Source organism: Mesocricetus auratus, unplaced genomic scaffold (genome assembly GCF_017639785.1).
Source record: "Mesocricetus auratus isolate SY011 unplaced genomic scaffold, BCM_Maur_2.0 Super-Scaffold_100694, whole genome shotgun sequence".
NCBI lineage: Eukaryota > Metazoa > Chordata > Mammalia > Rodentia > Cricetidae > Mesocricetus > Mesocricetus auratus.
The window spans coordinates 120,760-147,482 of NW_024429268.1; the positions used below are offsets into that span (position 1 = coordinate 120,760).

General features: G+C 41.5%; 1 protein-coding gene across 8 annotated transcripts in view; it reads left to right on the plus strand.

The window, feature by feature from the left end:
- The window catches only part of Ezh2 (enhancer of zeste 2 polycomb repressive complex 2 subunit), a 62,672-nt gene extending 36,253 nt beyond the window's left edge, over nt 1–26,419 (plus strand). For 4 of the 8 annotated variants that reach the window (XM_040740415.1, XM_040740417.1, XM_021223782.2 and 1 more), the window contains 17 exons: nt 1,785–1,901; nt 5,416–5,536; nt 6,404–6,544; nt 7,118–7,220; nt 7,732–7,910; nt 12,502–12,593; nt 13,972–14,209; nt 15,278–15,447; nt 15,827–15,921; nt 16,947–16,987; nt 17,413–17,538; nt 18,496–18,674; nt 22,856–22,951; nt 23,606–23,687; nt 24,675–24,755; nt 24,913–24,997; nt 26,097–26,419. In XM_040740415.1, coding sequence (XP_040596349.1) covers nt 1,785–1,901; nt 5,416–5,536; nt 6,404–6,544; nt 7,118–7,220; nt 7,732–7,910; nt 12,502–12,593; nt 13,972–14,209; nt 15,278–15,447; nt 15,827–15,921; nt 16,947–16,987; nt 17,413–17,538; nt 18,496–18,674; nt 22,856–22,951; nt 23,606–23,687; nt 24,675–24,755; nt 24,913–24,997; nt 26,097–26,157 — 2,007 coding nt within the window. In that variant the 3' untranslated portion in view covers nt 26,158–26,419. The remainder of the gene's footprint in view (nt 1–1,784; nt 1,902–5,415; nt 5,537–6,403; nt 6,545–7,117; nt 7,221–7,731; nt 7,911–12,501; nt 12,594–13,971; nt 14,210–15,277; nt 15,448–15,826; nt 15,922–16,946; nt 16,988–17,412; nt 17,539–18,495; nt 18,675–22,855; nt 22,952–23,605; nt 23,688–24,674; nt 24,756–24,912; nt 24,998–26,096) is intronic. The other 4 variants (XM_040740416.1, XM_040740418.1, XM_040740419.1 and 1 more) reach the window with 3 other exon arrangements.
- The last annotated feature ends 304 nt before the right edge of the window (nt 26,420–26,723 follow it).

A 26,723-nucleotide genomic window follows, 5' to 3' on the forward strand; every position in this document is an offset into this window, starting at 1 on the left:
AGTACACATGTAGGGTGTTTTTGAGATGGCTATGGAGGCTTGATATTTGAGAAGAGAACTCTAAGAAAAGCTTTATTTTTCACCAGGATAGAAAGTAATGCTGTTAATACAACACAGACTTTTATTGTGTTTTTAGAATCAAAGTTGCAAAAAATTTAAGTTTTTGAACCAACATATTTATTAAAGTCAACATGATAAGAAAGCATTACATCACAGTTTAATTGGGAGTTTTTCCTTCTGATACAGAAGAAATAGTATGCTATGTAATCTGATAGAGTGCCTTTATTCTGAAACAGGATTCCTATGAGATTACAGTTGGATAGTCTGTCTTGCCTTAGGCAAACAGTTTCAGGAAGGAGACACTGTGGCTTCAGCAGTTTCCTCACTCAAGTCCCTTACCCCACACCTGGTAGACCCCTCAGTTTCTCTCAGGAGAAGCTGTTTCCCACTGTGTGCACTAATAAACAGTTCTGTCTTCTGGAGGTCAGATTCTGTCTCTTTATGCTGCCCCAGAAATCTATCATTAAATCATTATCACTGTAGATGATATAAAATGGAACTCAAGGGACCAGAAGGTGTGAGCATTATACAATTATACAAGTGTAGTATCATGGCATTGTGTAGTGGTCAGTACAGTGTTACCGCAATCTGTCTATGTATACCTTGGGCAAACTACTTGTCCTTTCTTTACCTTAGTTGTTTTCACTGCAAAGCAGGTCTTAGAGTGTGTAGTGAGAACTATGGTGAGACATTTACTGTGCTTATGTAGTGCCTTATCTATGAACAAGAGCTTAGAGGCTTGATTAGAACACATCTCTTAATTGAAACTGAAATCTCTTACTCTTAATGCATTATTTGATACTATAATATAAATGATCTTTTTAAAAAAGGAAAATAAAAGATAAGAAAGATTAGACACATGTAGTGATGACTGCCAAGGAGGAGTGTGAATTTGAGGACAGACTGGTCTATATCATGTGACTGTCTCAAAAACCAAACAAACACAAAAGATATAATATGCAAACAAAAACAAAATGTAAATGTGCCTGGATCTAGTTGCACATGCTTTTAATCCCAGTATTCCAGTAGGCAAAGGCAGGTGGATCTTTTTGAGTTCAAGGCCATCCTGGTCTACAGATTGAGTGCAATAACAAGATTGTCTCAAAAAATCAAAAAAGGTCAATGTAGCGTTCTTAATCTTATGATTTAAATACATGGTTGGTATACATATTACACTCTATTCTGTATGGTTGGGTGGTCAGAACTGAATGTAAGCTCAAGTTTTAGAGAAAGTTTGCAGCAGCAGATCAGATTTCTGAGTCTAATGAATATTGTTTTTAATTCTAACTGGTAATGGTAAGTATGAGAAAGACTGAAGGGATTTAAAACTTGAAAAATCTGGAGGTTTTTTTTTTTTCATTCTTAGAGAAAAGAGGATTGTTTTTGGATTTTACGAGCCTTTCCATCTTAGGCAAAAAAAAATTCTATTCAAAAAAGTTACTTAAGGCTGGGCTTTGGTGGCGCACACCTTTAGTTCAGTACTCGGGAGGCAGAGAGAGGCAGGTGGATCTCTGTGAGTTTGAGACCAGCCTGGTCTACAGAGCAAGTTCCAGGACAGCCTCCAAAGCTACACAGAGAAACCCTGTCTCGGGAAACAAAAAACAAAACAAAACCAAAACAACAACAACAAAAAATCAGTATCTGTTCACAGTATGATGACCATAGCTTAAGGCTGATCTTTCTATTTCTAGGAGGAAATTTTATTTATTTATGTTCTGTTTTAGTGTTCAGTGACCAGTGACTTGGATTTTCCAGCACAAGTCATCCCATTAAAGACCCTGAATGCAGTTGCATCGGTGCCCATAATGTATTCTTGGTCTCCTTTACAGCAGAATTTTATGGTATGTAAGTAACGTAGCTTTTGTTTGTTTGATAACGTATTTAAATAAGAAACATGGTAAATTTTTTTCATGCTGATAATTTTAAGCTACCGAAACGATACCAATTAGAGTGATTTTTAAAAATTAATAGTTGTAAACCGTTTAATGTTCTTTTCTTGCATTCTACACAAGAAAAGCAGAAGTAAACATTAAAAGATTTAAAAGAACAGTGTTCTGTGACCTCAGCCTGACTTTCCAAACTCCAAAATAACTCAAAGTGGATGACTCTGAGGAGCAGCACACGAAAAATCCACACCCATATACTGACATGTTCACACATGAATGTACACACTCTCACACACACACATACACACACGCGCGCGCGTGTGCGCACCCCTCTCACACACACAGACACCCCACACACACCAAAACCACCATAGCTTTACTCATTTGATGTATATATAAAATGTTGAGATAATTTCTTGACGAAGTTAGAGAGTTGCTGTACAAAATTGCTTGCTAGCAGTTTCTGTCTTTTTAAAAGCAGACAGTTGTGATTAGTGACTTTTCTTACACTCTGACAGTGGCAGTTAAAGGTAAATTTCAGTTAATCTTGTGAAGTTGAATAAATGTTTGCATTTAAGGCTTTACTAAATACTGCATTTGAGAATCATTTTGATACCTAGATGAGACTTCATGTTTTCAGATTGTAATTGTGAAAGAATCTAATGTTTAAAGTTTCCAGAGGGTCGGCAGTTTACATCATTTTTTTTGGCTTTGCTGGTCAGTAACCAAAGCAAATTAGATGGCTCTTATGGCTAATATATATTTTAGGTTCAAGGGTTTGATGACTAGAGAAGACAGAATAGACAAATATTCAATTTTGCTTACTTTCAGAGACATGGACTGTCTTAGTTGGATAGGATTTGTTCATGCAAAATAAAATGAAACTTGAGGTACATGCAGATTTGCTTGGACCTGAGAGAGTGTGTGCACACATGCTTGATCCTAAGAGAGTGTGTGCACACATGCTTGATCCTAAGAGAGTGCACACATGCTTGAACCTGAGAGTGTGCACACATGCTTGATCCTGAGAGTGTGCACACATGCTTGAACCTGAGAGTGTGCACACATGCTTGATCCTGAGAGAGTGCACACATGCTTGATCCTGAGAGTGTGCACACATGCTTGAACCTGAGAGTGTGCACACATGCTTGAACCTGAGAGTGTGCACACATGCTTGAACCTGAGAGAGTGTGTGCACACATGCTTGATCCTGAGAGAGTGCACACATGCTTGAACCTGAGAGAGTGTGTGCACACATGCTTGATCCTGAGAGAGTGCACACATGCTTGATCCTGAGAGTGTGCACACATGCTTGAACCTGAGAGAGTGTGTGCACACATGCTTGATCCTGAGAGAGTGCACACATGCTTGAACCTGAGAGAGTGTGTGCACACATGCTTGATCCTGAGAGAGTGCACACATGCTTGAACCTGAGAGAGTGTGTGCACACATGCTTGAACCTGAGAGAGTGTGTGCACACATGCTTGAACCTGAGAGAGTGTGTGCACACATGCTTGAACCTGAGAGAGTGTGTGCACACATGCTTGAACCTGAGAGAGTGTGTGCACACATGCTTGAACCTGAGAGTGTGTGCACACATGCTTGAACCTGAGAGTGTGTGCACATGCTTGAACCAGAGAGAGTGTGTGCACACATGCTTGAACCTGAGAGTGTGCACACATGCTTGAACCTGAGAGAGTGTACACATGCTTGATCCTGAGAGTGTGCACACATGCTTGAATTGAACCTGAGAGTGAGCACACATGCTTGAACCTGAACAAATACATTCAGTTCTACATTTTCCTTTTGTACCTCAGACTTTGCTTTTGCCTCAGTTTTCATTTCCTTTATCTACACTTCTGATAAACTCAATTTGTTATCTAGTAATCATTTGAAAAAATGTGTATTTCTGCTTCTTAGTTGTCTCATGGTCACCTGTGTATCTCATGGTCTTTTCCAGTGTGTTCTATCCTCTTCATTGTTGTCATAGTCTGGCCCTAGGCTTGTAACATTTTCATTCCTGAAATATTCTCTGTGTTCTCCATTGAGTCTTAGCTAGTCCATCCTGATTTTTAGAGTTAATTTTCTAAAACTCAAAAATTTAATCAATACCTTGTTCAAGGGCTTATACAGACCTGACATAACTTAAGTTTCTTTATACATGCTTCAGAACCATCCAGTCTTGTTGCTTTTTTTTTTTAATGTTTTGAAACTTCTCTTCCTTCTATGATTGTTGGCTTTTTGTCCTTTGTGTTTTCGAGTATTCTAGTCTCCCTACACTTTTTTCATTAGCCCTTCCCAACTGTCTGTTACACTTTGATGTGACTTACCCATCTTGTTTACTGACATAATCAACTTTCATGTGTGACTTGTTCATCAAAGTATTGAAATATTTTCTGTTGCAGTAGAATATTCTGATTTTACAAGCATAAATCCTTTTAGCCTAAACTTTAACAGGACCATTTATATACTCTGTTTCATATCTGTATCAGTTATTTTTTTGTTGCTGTGACAAATCACCAAGTCCAAGGCAACTTATAGAAAGAAGAGTTTATGTGTGCTCATGTTTCCAGAGGGATAAGAATCTACCACAGCAGCCAGAGGTGTGGTGGCTGGAGCAAGAAACTGAGATTTCACACCCTCAACTGAGTCACAAAGCGGAGAGAGGTGGGGGAGGGAAGGAACTGGAAGTAAAGCAAGGCTGTAGACCCTTAGAAGCCTGACCCAGTGACGCACGTCTTCCAGCAGGAGGCATCTCCTTCACCCTCGACACTTCACTGCCAACTGGGGACCAAGGGTTCAGATACACGGCCCCTGGAGAACAGCTCTCATGCAGAGAGTTTTATTGTACTGAATATCTTACTTCCTCGATCACCAAATGAAGTCAATAACTCTTTTGATGATTATTTACAGTTTATTCTGATAAATCACACTCATCAGTTACAATATCTACAGTAGGAACATGTTAAGATTACTGTCTCATGTAACCTGCAGCAGCGGTTTCATTTCTTAGAGGTTCTTAAGGGAAGATTGCATATGAGATGAAATATAGTTGCAGAGTTTGCTCTAGAGATCTTAGGTAAAGAAAAGTGGTCAGGAAAATACTATTCTTCATTACCTCATTGACTTTTTTTGAGTGGTACTGGGAATTGGGCTCTGTCTTCAGCATGCCAAACAAGTGTCTCCCATTTAATGAGCTATATTTGCAGTACTTCTCACATTGAGAGCTTAAAAAGTATGTGTGTGTGTGTGTGTGTGTGTACACGTATGTATGTGTATCTGTATTTGTGTAGCGTGTGGGGAGTAAGTTCTCTTTCTATCACATTAGTCTCGGTGAGTGAAATCTGGTTTTCAGACTTGGCAGCAAGTGTCTTTACCTGCTGAGCCATCTCTCTGGCCTCCACAACGACTTTTAAAAAGTATTTAAATAATTAGAATACATCTGATTGTATTTTTTTCTAACTTTGAGGTGGAAGATGAAACTGTTTTACATAATATTCCTTATATGGGGGACGAAGTTCTAGATCAGGATGGTACTTTCATTGAAGAACTAATAAAGAATTATGATGGAAAAGTGCATGGAGACAGAGGTGAGTTATATGTTATTGTCTTGGGGATTTTGCTAAAGACTCAAGGAGCTTGGTTTCTTAAGCATAGGGCTTGTAAAACTTTTGTGGAGTTGTGGGAGAGGGAGCTGGCATTGACATGTGAAGCAAGCGTGTTTCTAACTTCAATAAAAACATTAAGAACACTTCTGTAATACAATTAATTTTTGTGCTTGACTATAAAGGACTAGCCTGGACTTACAGGCCTACATTTTTGGTGTTTGTTTTAGTTTTTCCATTAGAGGCTCTTACTTGCCTGCCACTTGGTAGCCATGAGTAAGTGGTTATGAATGAACCGTAGCAGCAACATGGAGATTTTATAGGAACGGAGTGTGTGTATTTGCTAAGCTTTAACTAGTAAAATTAACTAGGCTTAAAGTTCTATTTATGGGATGTGTGCTTCAGAAATCCTCCCTGCTCAAAAACACCTTTCCTCAGGGCTGCCTTAGCGCCTGAGATTGAGTCATCAGAGCCCTGGATTCAGGTTTCTGTGTACAGGAGGTTCTTGGTATCTGGGAAAGGGGCATGTGGTCATGTTATAGTGGGAACAAGGTTTGAAGTAGCCAGTCTGTGACACAGATTGGGAGGAGGCTAAAGCTACAGATCTTAGAAGATTAGGAGAATAAAAGGTTCCTGGACCATCTGGGGAGAGGGTGATTCCTGAGAAAACAACAGATACTAAAGATAAATACTGTTTTTTTTGCTGGCTGTGAAATGATCTTGACTGACTGTATCTGCCCCTCAGGTTAGTTACAGTGCTGTGCTGATGGGCCCTGGCTATTCTTCCAGATTAGGAAACAAACATAAACTTTTGTTATTACACTTTTCCCCCTGTTTCTGACTGACTTTTAGAATGTGGATTTATAAATGATGAAATTTTTGTGGAGTTGGTAAATGCTCTTGGTCAGTATGATGATGACGACGACGATGATGATGGAGATGACCCTGATGAAAGAGAAGAAAAGCAGAAAGATCTAGAGGACAGTCAAGACGGTATGTTTAACACTGTTTACATCATTCTTGAAAAACAGTGTGGAGCTAGTGGATGGCTCACTGAGTCCAGGTGCTTACCATCAAGCCTGATTGAATGGGGTTTGATCCTGGGACCTACACTGGAAGAAAAGAGCTGACTCTTCTAAGTTGCCCTCTCAAGGTCACATTCCTATACACTATGGCATATATACAGCCAAATAGTAAATGTGAAAAACACCCCACGCGTGGGCACTGGGTAAGAGTGCTTGCTGAGCAAACCTCGATGACTTGAGTTTGATCGCTGAGGTCCACTGTGGAGGAAAGAGCACTCTGATCTTCACACAGCACTGGTGGTGCACACACTAAAATAATACTAATCATCAAAGGGTTGACGCCAACCTGGTCTACTGAGTTGCAGGCCAGCTAGAGTTACATAGTAAGAGACCTTGTCTCAAAGATTACTCCCCAGCCCCTGCCAGGTAAAGCAAAGTTGACAGCTTCTTAGGAAATTAGCTTTGTTGAGATACTGTGATAAAGACAAAATGAGATTGAAACTTATTTCTTTCATCTCCCTTATCACAATTCACTGTTTAGATAAAGAAAGTTGCCCACCTCGGAAATTTCCTGCTGATAAAATTTTTGAAGCCATTTCCTCAATGTTTCCAGATAAGGGAACAGCAGAAGAACTGAAAGAAAAGTAAGTGAGATTTTTTTTTTTAAATATGGGACAGTCTTGCATATAATTCATCATCTTGTTTTTTTTTTCTAAATGGAATTACCATGTCTGATGAGCCGTTCCATAGTTTACAGCTCACGTGATACTTCAAGCACAATCTCTCTCCCTCTCTTGTACTATGTGTTATAAAAACTTTATTGCATATGGAATAAGTATACATATGAGTGTTCATGCACATAATAGACCCATGCACAATTTACATTAGTCTATTGTAGAAAACCTTTTCTGGGTACTGGTAGAGATTTTTATATTTAATTCAAAGTAACATAATGACTTCTTCTGTGATGTACCTGAATTGTATTAATAAGCTTAGTTCCTTCTGTAAGTAAAGATTTCTATGGGTTAGATCTTTTTTTTTTTTTTTTTTGGTTTTGTTTTAGGTAAGGTAAACAAAAAAAATCAGATCCATGGAAACCTTTTAGAAACTTTATTTTTCTTTCTTCTTACATGTTTTGTGTCTATTTGATGTCAGATATAAAGAACTCACTGAGCAGCAGCTCCCAGGTGCTCTGCCTCCTGAATGCACCCCAAACATAGATGGACCAAATGCTAAATCTGTTCAGAGAGAGCAGAGCCTACATTCATTTCATACACTCTTCTGTCGGCGATGTTTTAAGTATGACTGCTTCCTACATCGTAAGTGCAATTATTGTACGTTTTCATTTTCTATCTTTGTTGTTGAAATATGTATTAAAGCATCTTGAAAAGTGTTGTCATTTCTCAAAGCTAGACTGTATCAGTTAGTCTTGTAGTAAAGATTGAAATATGTTACATCCCTGTACTGTTATTTTTTTCTACCTTATTTAAGGATTCCTCTGACATCTTTTGTACACATTTAACTCCAGTTATTGCTTCCCACTAACTTGGAGTACAGGCCAGTGACTCTTTATAAGGCTATTTTATAGTGAAATTATTGTGAAGGAACTCATAGCTCAGAGCAATATTGCCAATATTTCTGAACAAATTTTGAAAGGGCTTTTATATAAACAAGTACTTGCCTAATGTTAAAATATTTTATTTCCTTTTGATCCTCTGAGTAATTGCTTCATAAGTACTTGCATTTCAATATAAGCAAAGCACAAAATATTCTTAGTGTCTGTATGAAAACTTACTTTTCCCATGATATTTCTAGGGAATGAAGTTTCTTAGTAAAATTTCCAGTTAACTAGAATTTGTTTTGTGTCTTTTGAGATAGGGTCTCGTGCTCAGTATGTAGCTGAGGCTGGTCTTGAACTGCTGGCTATCCTGATCCTCCTGCCTCAGCCTCCTGAGTGCACTCCTCATCCCACTAAAACTGGAATTCTCTCCAGGCTGGTGTGTGGGCTTGATTGCCTTCTGTAGTACGAGGGGTTGGACCAGGGCCTTGACCCTGCTGGGCACATTCCACGTCCCTGGGCTGGAGTATAAAAAGCATCCATTAGTTTTAAGCTCACATTTTGAAAGTGTTTGCACGTTATTAACACTCTTTGCAGTTAATGTAGACAGCCTTTCCATTCTGTTCACTGTGCTTAAATTGCATGAGCTTAGCTTTAGGATTCACTGACCGTGTTGCTCTCTCCTATCCTGCGTTGCCCCATGCTGCTCGCTCTGTTGAGTGCCTGTTTGTTGTTGCTTTGGGACAAGGTTTCACTATGTAGACCAGGCTGGCTTTGAACTCACAGAGACCTGCCTGCCTCTGACTCCTGAGTGCTAAGATTTAAGGCCAGTGATGATACTTACAGCTACATCTTTTATACTACGTATTTAAAAAATTTTGCTTTATCTGTTTATATTTGTTGCTCCTTTCCACTTATGATTTCTTGTAACATGTATTTTGGCCTGGAAATAATAAATTTGTGTGAGTGTGTGTATGAGGGGGGGGGAGGGAGGGAGGAGTGAGGTGGGGAGATATGGGGGGAGATTGTAGTAGTTCAATGGTCTTAAATTAGAAATACTTGAAGTAGGTTTCAAGACTTCTAGCTCTATCTCCTGGTGTTGACTGTTCCTCATCTGAAGTGATGCTTTGGTAGTTCAGTAGCTTGTAAGTTGTCTTAATTTCTATCTATCAGACAGTGAGAGAACACCTTATTTGAGTTGTCAGTCTATCTTCAGTAAACTTGAAGTAAAGTTACATTTCCTAAAACAAAATAATAACCAGTCACCCACTGCCTCTGGCTCTAAACTAAGTCTATGCTGTTTCTCTCAACTATCCCCGAACCTTGGAAGAGGGGTGTGATGGAGGCCTCAACATTCTTGGTCTCTTGACCAGATGTGGGTCTCTATGTTAATCACATCTAATGCAAATAGAAGCTTCTCTGGTGATGGTTAAAAATTGCATTAACTTATGGTTATAATGATGTTATTAAGAGTTGATTTAATTAATACCATCCCATTTGACAAAATAATAGTATTAGGCTCTCTCCTTCCCCAGGGTTCAAGATCTGTCTACCCACAGATTCTTGGCCCTACAATGGTGCCAGATATATGTGTCATCTTGTGGAGTGGGACTTACATCCAACCAGATAGTGGTACTCTCATGACGTTCATGACTCTGTTGCAACAGTGGCATGTCTTGCCAGGCCTGTCCTTATGGCATCTTGCAGCATTCACAGCTGGAAGATTGATGATTTCTTTTCTCCTTCATTAGTGTGCATAGCACCCTCCATCACTGTGAGGATGAAACTTCCAGGGTAGTGTAGCTTGGTGTCTTCGTGTTCTATGACTCAAGTCTGTGATTACGTTAACAACAAGGTCTTATCAGTAGCATTGGCAATAACCTGTAATGTTTGGTCAACAACTCCTAGGGAGATAACCTATTCCTAGCACTTGGCTTTTTATTTGTCAACCTGTGGTGTCTTTATAATTGTTGCCCCATTGTAGAGTGAGTCTAGTTTACCTTATTTTTTGAGGCAAGGTCTCACAGTCAACCTGGAGCTCACCTTTTTTTGTATAGATTAACTGGGTTCAAGCCCCTTATCTCTGCTTCCCCAACACTGGGCTTTCAAAAGTTGCCACACTCAGCTTTTGCAGAGGGCCTCAGGATCCAGGCTCAGGTCACGAAACCTGTGTAGTAAGCACCTCACTTACTGAAGCATCTCTCCAGCCCTGTGATTAGTTCTTTTAATATGTTGTTTAAGGTTTGTTGATAAAAGGTCTATAACTAAAGTTAAATTGAGTAAAAGGAATTAAATTTATCATTTGGCTTTCCCTATTCTAACTATAACTTAGACTGTAACACCCTTTATCCCCAGCCCCTCTTCCCATTTTAATCTTTGCGTCGTGGTTGTCTCCTCCTCCTCCTCCTCCTCCTCCTCCTCCTCCTCCTCCTCCTCCTCCTCCTCCTCCTCCTCCTCCTCCTCCTCCTCCTCCTCCTCCTCCTCCTCCTCCCTCCTCCTCCTTCCTCCTCCTCCTCCTCCTCCTCCTCCTCCTCCTCCTCCTCCTCCTCCTCCTCCTCCTCCTCCTCCTCCTCCTCCTCCTCCTCCTCCTCCTCCTCCTCCTCCTCCTCCTCCTCCTCCTCCTCCTCCTCCTCCACCACCACCACCTCCATTTATTCATTTATTTTGAGGGTTGGAGGATGTGCATGCTGTGGTGTTGTTGTGAAGGTCAGGACAAGTTTAGGAAGGCAGCTTTCCTCTCCCATGTGGGTGCTGGTGATTGACCTCAGGCTGTCAGGCTTGGCGGCAATCCCTTTAGTGCATTGAGCCAGCTCGCCTGTCCACACCTCCTTCAAAGCAAAACAAAACATGTACGTGTGTATGTCTCTGTGTAGAAGTTATTCTGGTGTGAATATGGACCCAGTTCCTTTTCCTCACCCACAAAGATGGTAACATAATTGTGATAAAGTATTTCTTTCATTGCTTATTATCCACGTGTATTTATTTATTCATTGAGCCGCCTCCCAGCCCCTGGGTCTGTTTCTCAGCTTTAGGTACCTTTTGTCTGTTCATGAGACTTTATTCACAACATTGGTTGGTGGCTGGTTTGCATGTGAGCATACATGTTGACACATGTGTGCTGTGGTGTTGAGTGTGGAAGTCAGCTTGTTGGAGTTGGTTCTTTCCTTCTACCATGTGAGTTCTAGGGATTGAACTCAGGACATCTGATTTGGTGATAAGTGCCCTTACATGGTGAGCCACCTTGCCAATCCCTTTAAGTGTATTTTAAAAATATTTCGAGCTAAAACAAATTCAAGACACACCAGAACATATGTTGTTGCTGTCTGTAACCTTAGCATTATTGAGGCAGAGGGCAAGATTGCTAGCCTAGGCTATATGGCAAAACTTTGGTCAAAACAACAAAAAACCCAGCTACCATTAAAAAGGTTTGTTTGTGGGGAACAACTTGGGAATTTAGCAAGTTGAGCCTGGCCTAGTGAGGCCCTGGATTGGATCCCTAGTGTTTGAGGGAAGAAGATAGAGAGGAGCCTTTATGAAAAATGGTCTTTACAAACACTGCCGCCAAAGTCCCACACAATTCTGTGAATGCCACTTGTTTTTCCCAAATTATGGTCATTTTCATCTTGTTTTAAGCATTGGCCTTTTCCATTGCATGAGAAAAGAAGTGGTAAACTGTAGAATTGAATCTCTGGGAGCTTCTTTCTAGAGTTATAGCAAGTAAAATAATTTCTACTCCATGCTTAATAAATTGACCTTCGTCTAGAAATCAAGAAATTATGTCAGAGCTGAATATTGTGATATAAACCTGCAATTCTAGTACTCAGGAGGTGAGGCAGGAGGATTGCCCTGAGTTTAAAGCCGGCCTGAGAAAGATTCAATCCTCCTATTTCACCCTCCCCCCAAAAAACCCTCCCTACACAGGGAAATTGTAGATGCCAGATTTTTTTTTAAATAAAATTAGGCCAGGCTGGACCGACAGCCTCCAAAACAATACAGAGAAACCCTGCCCTGAAAAAACCAATAAATAAATAAATAAATAAAAATAAAATTAGGAAGTCTGGTTTCTTTTTGCAATATTTTTTCTTGTTGGAAATGCCAAACACTCAAGTAAATGTTTATAGTCCATCAATCATACTTGCAAGGGGAAAATAAGAATTGTGAATTATTCCAGAGTTTACCATATTTTTAACTGTCTTGAAGGTCAGAGAAAGAGTGGAAAATACCCTGTGATAGATGGAGGGAAGTTGTATAAAATAAACTACATCCTTGGAAGATATTAGTGGATTTTCCAGTGGATCTAGGGAAATGAAACTTTTATAAGTAAACTTTTTATAGCCATATCTAGATACTTTGTGTTTATTTTACAGCCTTCCATGCAACACCCAATACATATAAGCGGAAGAACACAGAAACAGCTCTGGACAACAAGCCTTGTGGGCCACAGTGTTACCAGCATCTGGTGAGACTGAGCGTTTTGTTTCTAGGAGGGCTCCGGAGACGTTGGTGGAGGTGGTGGAGCAGCGCGAACGCTGTCTGGGTGCATACTCACGGCACGCGGCAGGCAGTGCTCTCTCTCACTTCTTTCTTAGCTGTGCACTGCAGTGTAGTCTGACCTGTACTCTTCGTTTATCTGTGTTATCTCCTCAGTAATGTTTCTCGGTCTTTAGGATCAAGGACTCTACGAAGTTTATGAGAGTATAAGACATAGATAGTCCACTTAGACACAGAAACTCAGTAATCATGTGCAGACGGTCCTAAGCCTTTCCCACGGACGTATCCCTTCTGTGAATGTTTTACTGTACTTTGCGTATACTGTAGATCCCACAGAATTTCTTTTTTTAAGGGATAGAGGTTAGGAGTAAGGGATTAGGAAAATATGAGGCAGGAAAGTTGTTTTTTTACGGGTACTATCTTATTTTTTACCATTTCCCCTCTTTGAACCAAGCCACTCCTACCTAGGAACTAAGTGGGTATATATTGCCTGTTGGATTTTGGACAGAAGATTCAGTGAATGGCACCTACAGAAGGTATCCTATTTTTAAGCAATTTGGTTTTTGTAGAGTGAAGTATAAAACTGTTGGCTCCTTTCAAACTTTTCCCTCCTATTTCCACTAAAAAAAAATAATAAAAAATAACAAAAAGGATTTCTTGAGCACTGTTTTATATTCTCTATAAGGCAGAACTTTATTGGCTCATCTAAAATGTTTCTGTGGTCTCTTACAAGCCATGCTCTTACCATTGTTTTATACTTTGTGAGATTGGATTGTGATGCTTCAGAATGCGAGAGTGCAACCTTTCTTGTTCCCAAAAGGGTTTTCATGTCTTCCTGTGGCTTCGCACCCTTCACAGGAAACAGTGTTTAATAGTGAGACGAAAGTCACTAAGTCATGCATGTGTATGTTTTGTGTCCTTGTATACTTCTTAAGCTTTGAAATAGGAAGTCTGACTTGAAACACTTTAGTATGTTAGTCTTTTGATACAGATTCTCTTATAAGTGTATCTATATGTAGGGAAAATAACTTTATTATACAAAATACTTTTATAGTTTAACTTACTATATTTTAGTTTAACATATTGTACAAATATATCTTGTAGAACTGTCTTGCCTGATTTAACATCATTAGAACAAAATATTGAACCTATTTTTATGTTTCTGAAATCTTTAAGCTATCAAGAGCAGACAGAAAGTAGTTGGGTGTGTGGATATACAAGTGACTGTGGTAACGGATACCATGAAAGATTCCTGACCTACTTGTGTTATGCAATGTCTTCACATTCAGTTCCACCAAAATAAGGTCTAGAACTTTATCCTGATTTGTCCATTTTTCATTTTGCAGGAGGGAGCTAAGGAGTTTGCTGCTGCCCTCACTGCTGAGCGGATAAAAACACCACCTAAACGCCCAGGGGGCCGCAGAAGAGGAAGACTTCCCAACAACAGCAGCAGACCCAGCACGCCCACCATCAGCGTGCTGGAGTCAAAGGACACAGACAGTGACAGGGAAGCCGGGACTGAAACTGGAGAGAACAACGAGAAAGAAGAAGAAGAGAAGAAAGATGAAACTTCCAGCTCCTCTGGTAAGACTGCATCTGCCCTCGCTCTGGTAAAACTGCGTCTGCCCTCGCTTTGTGAGTGAGCGTTATGAGAGTTAATGTCATCTGACGCATGTGGGGACAGGCGGCTGTGAGCCACCTGACATGTGTGTTGGGAAGCAAACCCAGGTCCTCTGAGCTGTCTCTCGCTTTCATTGCTAAGATCGGGGAATTCTCTCAGGGGCGGGCGCACAGCTGAATTGTTTGTGCTCTCTCTCCACTGTCCCGCCTGTCATCTTCGTCTGTCTGGGCTCCTGGAAGGTCTGATCTGATTTGTCCATGCTGCTGTACCGTTTCCCATTCCATCTTTCTCTGATGGAGCATGATGAAACTGAGATACTTGTTTCAATCCCGAAGACCTAGGCATAGTTTTGGTTCAGAAGAAATCAAGTATTGCTGCTTAGTTTATCTTTTATTGAGTTTTAGTTCTCTCACTCTGTGAACCATACCATAAATGGTAATAGACCCCATTTGTGTTTATTTGATGTCTGTTTTAAAGGAAGCAGAATTTCATGGGTTCTGTTGGAGAGGATGAGGATGTTTCTGATGTTGTTTTTAGTTTTGCTTAATTCTAAAATACAATATTTTTTATTTAATTATACAATACAATGATTTTACCTAATTTCAAAATACAATTTAAGTGCCTTCTATTTTTCTTTGGCATACCTTGAGTTTTGCTTATTCATAATGTTTAGGCTTGCGTGTGTATGTTCTGCTATACCATGGTGTTCTTGTGAATGGCAAAGAATAAGTTCTTGGGTGGATCCTCCCTGTCCATCTTTAAATATCGTTTGCTTTTTTTTTTTTTTTTTTTTTTTTTGCTGTGTACACTGGGCTAGCTGGCCTGTGAACTGCTGGAGATGCTCCTGTCTCTCATTTCCTTTTACGAGTGCGGGGATAACAGATGTTTGTGCTGTATGTCTGACTTTTATGTGGTGAAAAGATTTGAACTCTGGTCCTTGTGCTTGCACGATAGGAGCTTTTACCCACTGAGTCATTTCCCCGGTCCCTTCGTCATCATTTCTTGACTAGTGCTAACATTTGGTTTTGTAGAAGCAAATTCTCGGTGTCAAACACCAGTAAAGATGAAGCCAAATATTGAACCTCCTGAGAACGTGGAGTGGAGTGGTGCTGAAGCCTCGATGTTTAGAGTCCTCATCGGTACTTACTACGACAATTTTTGTGCCATTGCTAGGCTAATTGGGACCAAAACATGTAGACAGGTAAGCATGTTTTCAAAGAGATTTAAATACAGGGAAAATAGGTGCTCATTGTCCAGACTTGGCGCGTCTTGATTTCATTCTGTTTATCTTCTGAAAAGATTATTTCTCTCTTCCCTTTAAGAAAATTAATTCAGTAGCGTTCTTTAGCTGTATTTCAGAACTTCCCCGGTTTAGACTTCAGGTTGGATGTGGTAGATTTACATTGAATTGAGATTTGGCAGACTCTGAATTTGGCTATGCTCCCAGGTGATGAGACAGCAGTGAGTTCTACTCTGTGTCTTGGCCTGTGCTCTACACCTGGCATTGTTATGAGAGACAAACACTTTCCATTATGCAAAAGCATGACATGGCTGTGCATGTTTCTCTGCCTCTCGCCCAGGTGTATGAGTTCAGAGTCAAAGAGTCCAGTGTCATAGCACCTGTCCCCACTGAGGATGTGGACACTCCTCCAAGAAAGAAGAAAAGAAAACACCGGTAGGTTTGCTGAGGAGCTAGTGCTGCCTCAGGGCTTCTCCCAAGAGCAGGAGTCGGTTTTCACTTGAATGATTATGAAAAGGGTTTTAAACTTGTCAAACAAAAACCTGTGGAAATCTCATTTCTCCCTGATGGTTGCTGTTACTTTTTATATGTAGTCACTTCAGTATATTTGGCGTATCAAGTCATAAAAATTTTGGTTACCACATTGGGTTTTGGTTGGAAAATGTATTGCAGTACAGACTCCATAAACAGTTCCTTTAGCCATTGGTGTGGAATGTTGTAAGATGTGTTCCTACTGTGCTCTGTGGGCCGGTGTTTAGAAGTATCTTTTATTCTAGGAGCCTGGATTTTCTAAGTGTGTGCCATTACATTCTGATATTTAAAGTGAGCCTCCTTTGAGTTTATGGATAATACCTCTCACAAAAGTTTTCAGTGAATAAGTGTACAGAATGCTTTTGTAAATGTAGAGCCAGGGAAATCGTGGTTGGATCCCTCGCCAACCCCCTGATTTTTAAAATGAAAAGTATAGTTGAGTAGGTAAGGAAGCAGTTAGATTATGCTTCAAAAATTCTGTAGGCCCATATTGTATGTATCACATTGCTATTGTAAGCACGAATTTAGGCCTTAGTAGATGCTTTTGAATTTTTGGTTGAACAGTTTCTTCCCATGAAGTCCAACTGGGTGGTTAATGATGCCTGAAATTATAGAAAGGCTCAGTATCCATATAATTCAGACAAGACTAAATCAGTGGTTATGAACAAGGCCTCCTTAGTCTTAACCAGGCAATGTGGATAAGTACTTTCATGCCAAGCTCCTGGGCATGGCACAGCAACCTAAGTGAGCAGGTTCCCAGGTCAGTCTGAGCTCACAAGCCAACAGAGAATAGGCAGTGTAAGGTTCATCGTGACTATAGCTCTGCTAACTTAATTGCACAGACAGGTTCACTTAACCAGGTCTCAGGTGATTTGTAGCTGGTTGTTTCTGCACCTTCACACAAAAGGTTTGTTTTTCTTTTTTTCCAGGTTGTGGGCTGCTCACTGCAGAAAGATACAACTGAAAAAGGGTCAGCACCTCCCCATTTCACCTCATTAGTAGCCCAAAATGTCTTTTGTCCTCGTTTGTTTTAGACTAGAAACTGGATTGAAGTTTTGGTTATTCTGATTCAGTTGACTTCTACTTAGCAGATCAGTTTAAATGAAATCTGTCTGTTGCTCTCCAGTTACTGCTGCTCAGAAAGTGAGACGGAGTTGATGGAGTGAGTTAGTGAGAAGCAGTGGACCAGCACTTAGGCAGGGGGCTGGCATGTGAGACCTGGGTTGTAAGCACTCGGGGCGGGAGGTGAGTTTTTCCCCCCACAGGACTATATTTCAGGAAAGGCAGCCAGTAAAGGATGTTCCAGAGGTAGTGGGGAAGAATGTCTTGTTAACTGTGATGATCATTTCCCATCTCCCTGGATTCATTTGGCTGCGTGCTGTTATCTTTACTCAGACGGCTCCTCTAACCATGTTTACAACTATCAACCCTGTGACCATCCACGGCAGCCTTGTGACAGTTCGTGCCCTTGTGTGATAGCACAAAATTTTTGTGAAAAGTTTTGTCAATGTAGTTCAGAGTGTAAGTATTTGTTGCTTTGGTGCAATTGCATGAGAATTGAATAGGCCTTTGGTCAGCAACTGAAAATGGTGATGTAAATCAAGACATAAGGACTGGGAGTGTTCTCTTACTGCTTGCTTTAGGAAAGCTACTTAAGTCTACAAGTGTTCATTGAGCCTTTATGTGCTAATGTCTAGTCAGCCTCTTGGGTAATGTGAGTGTATGTGTACACACAAGCTAGGCAGAGTTGTAGTAATGGATTGGATTTGTCTGTTTTTTCTTTGGTCATTTGAATTACAGTAAAGTGGCATAGACTGTAAGGTCAGGATGACCAAGCCTTTTGTGAGCATCAGAGGAGTGAGTTAGAGTCAGGGAAAGTAGCATGAGGCTAGTAGGTTTTTAGAATCACTTAACGAAGCTTTACACAGAGTTTGGATACCAAGGGATGGATTAGAAATATGGCTGATTACAGTGGTTCTCAGCCTTTCTAATGCTACAGCTTTTTAATACAGTTCTTCATGTTGTGGTGACCCCCAGCCATAAAATTATTTTCATTGCTACTTCATAACTGTATTTTGCTACTGTTAGGAAATATAATGTAAATATTTTTGGAGATAAAAGTTTGCCAAAGGGGTTTTGACCCACAGGTTGAGAACTGCTGGCTTATTGGAATGGTCAAGGGTCATGAATACCACCCAGCCCAAGACCTCTCTGTTTGTTTAATTAACCATAGAACTCACTCATGCCGTTTAACGAATATGAGATGACAACACCACCCAGCAGTGCTCGTTCTCAGTCTTAGCAGCTTCACAGCTGCTGTTCCCGTTTCCTCGTCTCCAGTGGAGTAGTGAGGGAGAGGTTGTGAGGGTTTAAATGAATCACGCACTCAGCAAGACATTGGCTACATTCCTATAGAGGATTGTATATGATGAGGATAGCAGGATATGGTGCTGATGGCGATAAAATTTACCCCCGAAGGTCAAAACCGCTTTCCTGGATGCCGGTGCAAAGCACAGTGCAACACCAAGCAGTGTCCCTGCTACCTGGCTGTCCGAGAGTGCGACCCCGACCTGTGTCTCACATGTGGGGCTGCTGACCATTGGGACAGTAAAAACGTGTCCTGCAAGAACTGCAGCATCCAGCGGGGCTCTAAAAAGGTAACAGTCAAGCCTGGAGACTTTGGGTCGTTTTTTGACAGTGCCTTATGTAACCTATGCTGTCCTCAGATGCACTGTGTCACTGAGAATGAGCTTGGGTTTCTGATCCTCCTCCTGCCTCTACTTTCTGAGTGCTGGACCTGTGTCTAATTTGATATGTTCTGTGCAGTGAACCCAGGCTTTGTGTATGTGAGGTAAGTGCTCCACCAGCAACTGAACTTTACCCACAAGAGGTGCAGCTGATGAAAGAGAAATGGTCAGGTGTCATCCCCTCCCCATCCCAGATTTAAGGTCTGATCACTTATTTACTTATTTGTTACTCTTAAAGACTTATTTTTGATTGGACTCTGACTTATAAATAGAAGCTCTCAACATGGACAGCCTACATCTCTTGGCAATCTGTTCCTGGCATTTTTCTTTGACTTCATTCTCTTGGCCAAAAATTTAGTACACTCTACAGCTTCCTCCTTGTTTTAGTGTGGTGTTTCTTCAGAGCAGTAGTTGGTATTGGCGTTGCAGGACATGTGGAGTAAAAAGATGCTGAATCCTGGCTGCTTTGGTCCTGGACTTCTTACCTTTTTTGTTTAAGGACTTTCTGGCATCATTTCTGGTATTTGTAGGCATCATCTTTGGAGAGATTGGAAAGCTTTCCGATCCTACTAGCTCTTTAACTACTGAGATACAGTATCTGTCAGTCCAGGGATATTCTTCTCTCCTTTTTTTTATCAAATAACCAAGTTGAGAACATTCTGATTGGCATTGACAGACAGACTTGAGCATGCTCTTTCAGATTTCCCTTGTTCTGTAACAAGAATGCTTCGACTCAACAGCAGGTGCACACTAGGCTGTGGGTCTAGACACCTTACTTCATGGAAAACGTCTTCTGTTGTTCCCACCCCTGAGTCAGACCACATGACCCTCCCGCTCCTCACTCAGAGCATCTGCAGCTGCATCTGTGGCCATGAACTTTTCATACAATGCATGAAGTTTGTATCCATCATCTATTTCAGCTGGGGGCTTGAGAGCAGATAGCCAGGTTCATCTTGACACAGCTGACCACTTCATATTTCCCTTAATAAACCTGAACTTTTGAGGAGTGCTATCAGAATTGAAGTAGGAATTATTATCTAGTATTTTAACAGTTGATTCAGACATTCTTGTTTTGTTAACACAAAGGTGTTGTATCTGTCTCCTCAGTGGAAGCAGATGGTGATTTCTGTCAGTGTCCAGGTTCATTCTCATCATGTTTTTTCTTCTTCTTCTTCTTTTTTTTAAAGGATTCTCTCTGTGCATAGTAAGAGATGGAATTTCCCTTCAGCAAAGTCCTGTAGACTTTGTTCTTGGTCTTTAGTGTCCTTGAAAACAGCCAGGCGTGTGGTTGCTTACAGTACTCACACTTCAGAGACTGAGTGAGACAGGAGCATGTATGGGAACTGTTTCCCAAGACTGTCCTACTGCACAAACACCCTTAAAGCCTTTATAAACCACCCAGCAGTTATGTGTTTGAAGCCTGAGAATTGCACATAGGTGATTTTAGATGAGTATCCAGGGAGTGATTACTGAGCAAAAGAAGTGTGTCTAGGAAGATTTAATATCTTTTGGTCACAATAGGTGATATTGTTAGCTGTTGAATGTGTAGCGGGTGCTGTTTGAAGACTTACCCCACTTTACAGGTAGGGAAACCCAGATTCACAGGACTTGCTGTCTGTACAACCCAGTACTGGTATGGTGGGAGCAGAGAACTGACCCCTAAGGTGTCCACCACACCTGCACCGTAGCATGCCATGAATCAAAGAAGAGAACTTGCAAATAATGGAGCAAGAAACACAATCCAGTGTCCTGCTGTCCCCACTGTCTTTACTCTGCCACTTCTCCTGCCCTGTGTGCGGTATAGACACATGTCATGAGCTGTCACATGGTTGATAGCACCCTGTAATTTTTATTTGTAAAGGTATATTTATATGCATGCATGTATATATGTACACCAGAAGAGGGTGTTGAATCCCCAGTAACTAGACTTACAGATGGTTGTGAGCCACTGTATAGGAATTGAACCTTAGTCCTTCGAGGGAGGAGCTAGTTAGTGCTCTTAATCTCTGAGTCCTTCGAGGGAGGAGCTAGTTAGTGCTCTTAATCTCTGAGTCATGTCTCCAGCTCTCGATCACCCACTCTTAGGATCTTCTTTGAAATTCGGCCACTCAGCTTCTCTTAGCTTTCTTTTTTCTCCTTGGGTCTTTGAACTAACATTGTTCATGGAAGATATGATCTGGATTAGCTGTGCAGTGAGTTTTCTCTTTAGGTTTTTGGATCTTTTTACTTGAGGTAGCTGCATATCAGTTTCCTCTGGCACAGTTGTTCAGAACAAGCAACCTCTCACTTTGTGTCCTCTGGCCCCATATTTGCCATTGCAGGACAGACACACCCTTCCTCAGCTTGTTCACAGAGTGGGCAGTAATCCTCATGCTGCCGTGCCTTCTTTGTGACATCCTTTAACTCTTAGAATAGAACACTATGCATACCTTTTACTACCTGGTTCACTTGGTTGTTTCTACTAGTTAGCTAATATTGCTTCTGATCAGGAAGGCGATTGGGAAATTCACCTGACAAGGGTGGATCAGAATAGGAAGAGATAAGTTTGGATGATCTGGGAATCCCTTTAAAGGTCACAATAAGGCTCTGAGTGAAGCATGATAAAGAGCCATGATGAAAAGTTACCTTGTCATCTGGGTAGTGGTGGTGCACTTGGGAGGTAGAGACAGATGAATCTCTGGGTTTGAAGCCAGCCTGAGCTACAGACAGAGTTCTAGGACAGCTAGAAACTGCACAGAAAAACCCTGTCTCAAAAAACAAAACAAAAAAAAGAGTGGTCATCTTGGCCTTCTCTCTGGGATGATGAACCACGATATTCTTCACGGTAGTTCTCTGTGTTGTCATGAGGAATTGCTGGAAGAAAGCTTCTGTGAGGGAGATGGCAGGATCTCCAAAGAACAAACACCAGCAAAGAAGCAGAATGTGTTGAGGGCTTGAGCAGGCGACAGAATACACTATGGGAAATACAGGGAAAGGTCGAGGAGAGAGGTTGGTGTGCTCACATTCAGTTGTTCATCAGCCACCTGTGGTGGCATACCCATAAGTTCAAGGGTAGTCTAGGTCACATAGTGACACCATGTCTCAAAACCAAGGTCTGGAGAGATGGTACTGTGGGTAAGGAGTTTGCGGCAGACGTAAGGTCATAAGATCATATCCCTATCACCCACGTTAAAACCAGGCACTAATAACCCCAGTGCTGGTGGGCCTGGGGTCTAACTGAAACAGCTCCAGGTTCAGTGAGAAATATCCTGTCTCTAAAGAAGTAAGTTGGAGAACAGGAGATAGACTACCTGAAGGCAATCTTGACCTGAATACCCTGTTTGTATACATACTAAATAGATGAATAACAAAAATAATATTTTGTGTTTCTCATTTTGACCACAGTGACAAAATACCTGAGAGAAACAACTTAAAAGAGATAGGTTTTGGCTTGGTAAAGTTTCAGCACATGGTCCCTTGCCTCTGCTGCTTTTGGCCTGTGCATAGTGCAACAGAGTATCATGAGGTGGGCAACAGTCGCTCAGTCCATGCCACACAGGAGGCAGAGGGAACCCAGGAAGGGCCAGGAACAAGATAACACATTTGAAAGACACACCAGTGACCACTTCCTCCAATCAGAGCTCACCCAGTCTGTACCCTCTCCCAGTAATGCTGTCAAATTGAGTCTGCCAGGGCATTAATCTCTTAATTAGTTCAGAGTCCTCACAATTCAGTCAGCTCTAGGTGATCAGTCCACATGAACCCTTTGGATTATGTTAGGTTGAAAGTGAATTAGTGAAGAACTGAAAAGCAAAACAAAGCAGATCTCACATGCTTCCATTTCTACATACCTATGACACCAGAGGCTTGGTTTTGTTTTTCCTGTAAGAGGATATTTATTCTGAATTTTGTTCAGAAACATTGCTTTAATAGTTTTCCAGATACACTAGGCAACTTTCGTACCTGTCAAATCCACGTAGGAACTGAGTGATTCCCCTCAGTGGGATGGGTCTGATGTTTAACCGTGGTGACTTGTTTTCAGCGGTGCTGCAGCCGATCTCTGCGTCCTCTGCCTTGCCGTGTCTCACTCTGTGGTTTTGTCTGTTCCCTAGCACTTGCTGCTGGCTCCATCTGATGTGGCAGGGTGGGGGATCTTCATCAAAGACCCTGTGCAGAAAAATGAGTTCATCTCAGAGTACTGCGGAGAGGTGAGGCGCGCTCACGGACTACAGCGGCAGCGTGCATTGTCCGGATAGATTTCACTGGAGAAGTCTCAGTTACAACGGATTCCTACTAAATACCCTTTAGCTGTGACTGACTTGTATTTGTAGATTTGGTTTGTGTAGTAACTAGCTAGATTGCTTTAGTTCTAGTCATGTTTGGCCTTTATTAACTGGAGATAAGGGGTTTTGCTTAAGACATAGAAATCTCTCAGATTTGGAATTTTCTTTAAAACATCATTTTGGGGGCGGCAGTTTAGTGGGTAAAGGTGCAGGCTGCAAAGTTGATGGCCTGAGTTTAGTCCCTAGGACTCACCCGGTGGAAGGCGAATAATAACTGCTACAGTTGTTTTGACCTTCAAACACATGAGTACAAGCACTTCTCCCCATACACTAATAGATACAATATAATAAAATTCAAACACACTGGGGCATGAGTACAGGCACTTCTCCCCTACACTAATAGATACAATATAATAAAATTTAAAAATTCTTTATTGTTGTACACCAGAGAAGAGAATTTGGCTACTGTGACCCCTTGATATTCTCAAGAGGGACCAAAATTATGTTCATTGGCTCTTACATGTCCTAACAGGTGTGACACTTACTCCAAAACAATTTCCTCCTGTGTCTTCCTTTTAGATCATTTCTCAGGATGAAGCAGACAGAAGAGGGAAAGTGTATGACAAATACATGTGCAGCTTCCTGTTCAACTTGAACAATGGTGTGTTCTGAGCTGGAGGCACTTAGCTCCTTGGAGCTGGTTTGGGATCTGATTGCTGGCTGAGCTTCTCAGGTTGGACGTCAGCAAGATGCAGGCATGAGGCACCCGTCTGCAGCAACAGCTCCTGGGATGTGTGAGGGGAGGGGACGTCCCCATGGAGTAGAAGGGCTACATGCAGGAAACAGCGAGCCCCAGACTCTGGCCGTGAGGGGACATTGTGTCTCCCACTGCCGTGACTTGCCTCGTGTTCCCTGGGACTTGGGGCTGTGTAGTCTCAGCACCCATCAGGCATTGTCTCTCTGATCTGGGCGCACAGGCAGCACATGCAAAGCACCCTGAGGCCCAGGATGTTCACAGGTTGTGAGGAAAGCGGCAGCTGCCTCATTCTGCGTTGGTGAAAAATTTGTGCTCAATACAGATACTTAGAGAAACTTTCAGTTGGACTAATAGGAGTTTTTTTTTTAATTGAAAATGTTCTGTAAAAATATTCTAATCTTAAATGTTAATATTCCTACTTCTTAACATTCAGAGAAATTCAGCAGAAACTTTTGTTTTTATAATTCATTTATTTTTATTTTATGTACATCGGTGTTTTGCCTGCATGAATGTCTGTATGAGGGCATTGGATCTCCTGGAACAGGAGTTACAGACAGTTGTGAGCTGCCATTTGGGTGCTGGGAATTGAACCCTGGGTCCTCTGGAATAGCAGCCAGTGCTCTTAAGTGCTCAGCCATCTCTCCAGCCCCAGGACTCCATTTTTTTAAGGCATGTTTTATTTAGCAACATATAATTGAGAAGTCATGGCATTAGAGAACCATATTTAACAACCAGGGATTCATTTTAATCTAGAATAGAATTTTCTTCCAAATGTCATCGTGTTTGAATGTTTTATTTGCTTTTGAAGTCAAACCCTAAAGATGTATTTCTAAACCATAGTGACTTTGGGCCATGACTGCAATTAGTCACTAGATTGTTTTTTCTCTTTAGATTTTGTGGTGGACGCAACCCGCAAGGGCAACAAAATTCGTTTTGCTAATCACTCAGTGAATCCAAACTGCTATGCGAAAGGTAGGCTTTAGGTTCGATTGCCAATTTGATGCAAAAACTCCCTGCTCTACCAGCCAAGTGATAGCAGACTTCAGTACCTCTGGGGCCTCTGCTGTGGGAAGTTGTTAACCTCCATGGCCTGTCTTCACGCTCACCAGCCACATGTTTCTCCTTTCAGTTATGATGGTTAACGGTGATCACAGGATAGGCATCTTTGCTAAGAGAGCCATCCAGACTGGTGAAGAGCTGTTTTTTGATTACAGGTTGGTAAAACAAACTTTTAGTATCTACAAGCTTTCCCTTCCTGTACTGTGGGCTGGGGTCAAAGGTTATTAAGTTCTTTGCCTTATCTGCTGTCATTGGAGAGGGCATTCTTTGAACTGGCCAGTCACTGTTTGCTGTGGACACCAGTGAGAGGTAATGCCATGTGTTAATTATATAATGCTTATTTGGGGAAAAAAAAAACCACACCCCATGCCGGAAGCTGCATTTAACACCCTGCTGTTGATAAGTGGCTGTGACCCCTGGGCCTTATGTGTCACTTCATATCTGTATTCTACAGCACCCTTTCTTATTAGACAGTTTGTATGTCTTTATTGGAAGCACATTTCTACTTTCATTGCTTTACTTGTCATCGTTACCCTATGGTCACTGTGGATTCTTTTTGGGGAAGCTAGTCACAACCACCGACAGTGTATAGCTCCACTGGCAGGGAGGGGGCACACAGGCTGTCAGTGTAGTCTGCCTGGCTGTGGGACAAACATGACAAAACAGTTACTTAAATGTGGTCAGGTAAAGATATCTAGTCAGAATTCTTGTAACTGAGTATCTACTCCACCCAGACGCTTGAGTTGCTGAAATGGGGGCCTGTGTGTGCTTAGTTCTAGTACATTTCAGCAACTTAAGCTTCTGGAGATAATAATTAAGTGATGCCTGGGGATTGGGATAGGGTACTTACGGGGACGTCACTCTAAGTGACTTGTCTCATGCATGCTCTACATGGACCAGGGTTAGAGGCAAAGGTGTCCAGCTTCCTTAGTGGCGGGGCCCTCCAGTCCCCGTCTTGGCCTAATGGGGGCTGCTTTCCAAACATGCTTTTGCTTTCTCAATATTAGACCCGGACACCACCATGTGGAGCTGCCTCAGAGTAGAGTGCTCAGAGGCACAGGGAGGGCTTGGGGAATGCTTCTAGAAGCACAGCATCTCTCAACTAGTAGGTGATGAGTGACAGCCGCGTGCTTCCCCTTCATGCATGCAGCTGTGTGATAGGGTCTGCGTGTGGTAGAGACATGATCCTCTACACCAACAGGCTTGGCTTTTCTAATATTGAACAGTACTCATTTCTTGTTTCTGTTGTTTCAGATACAGCCAGGCTGATGCCCTCAAGTATGTGGGCATCGAAAGAGAAATGGAGATCCCCTGACATCTACTACCTCGTCCCCTCCTCTGAAACAGCTGCCTTAGCTTCAGGAACCTTGAGTACTGTGGGCAATTTAGAATAAGAAAATGCAGTTTGAAATTCTGAATTTGCAAAGTACTGTAACAGTAATTTATAGTAATGAGTTTTTAAAAATCAACTTTTTATTGCCTTCTCACCAGCTGCAAAGTGTTTTGTACCAGTGAATTTTTGCAATAATGCAGTGTGGTACATTTTTCAACTCTGAATAAAGAATACTTGAACTTGTTGTTGTGTCACTTTTAATAGTCAGCAACTGATTCCAGAAACACTACATTCAGTGGGAAAACACAACTTACCTTGGTTTTCCAGTTGTCTATGAATCTTTAATAACTAATAAACATACTGCCTTTTAGCCTTGAGTGAATGACACTGGTGTTGGTTCTGGACATTCATCGGGGCAAGTGAGTCAGCTTGTACCCCAGGGAAAGCTCCAAATCTGTCCATATGTAAAATGATTGTGTAGACTAGGTTATTTCTAAGAACCTATACACTTATTCTATACTGTAGACACAGTTACAGATGCAAGCAGG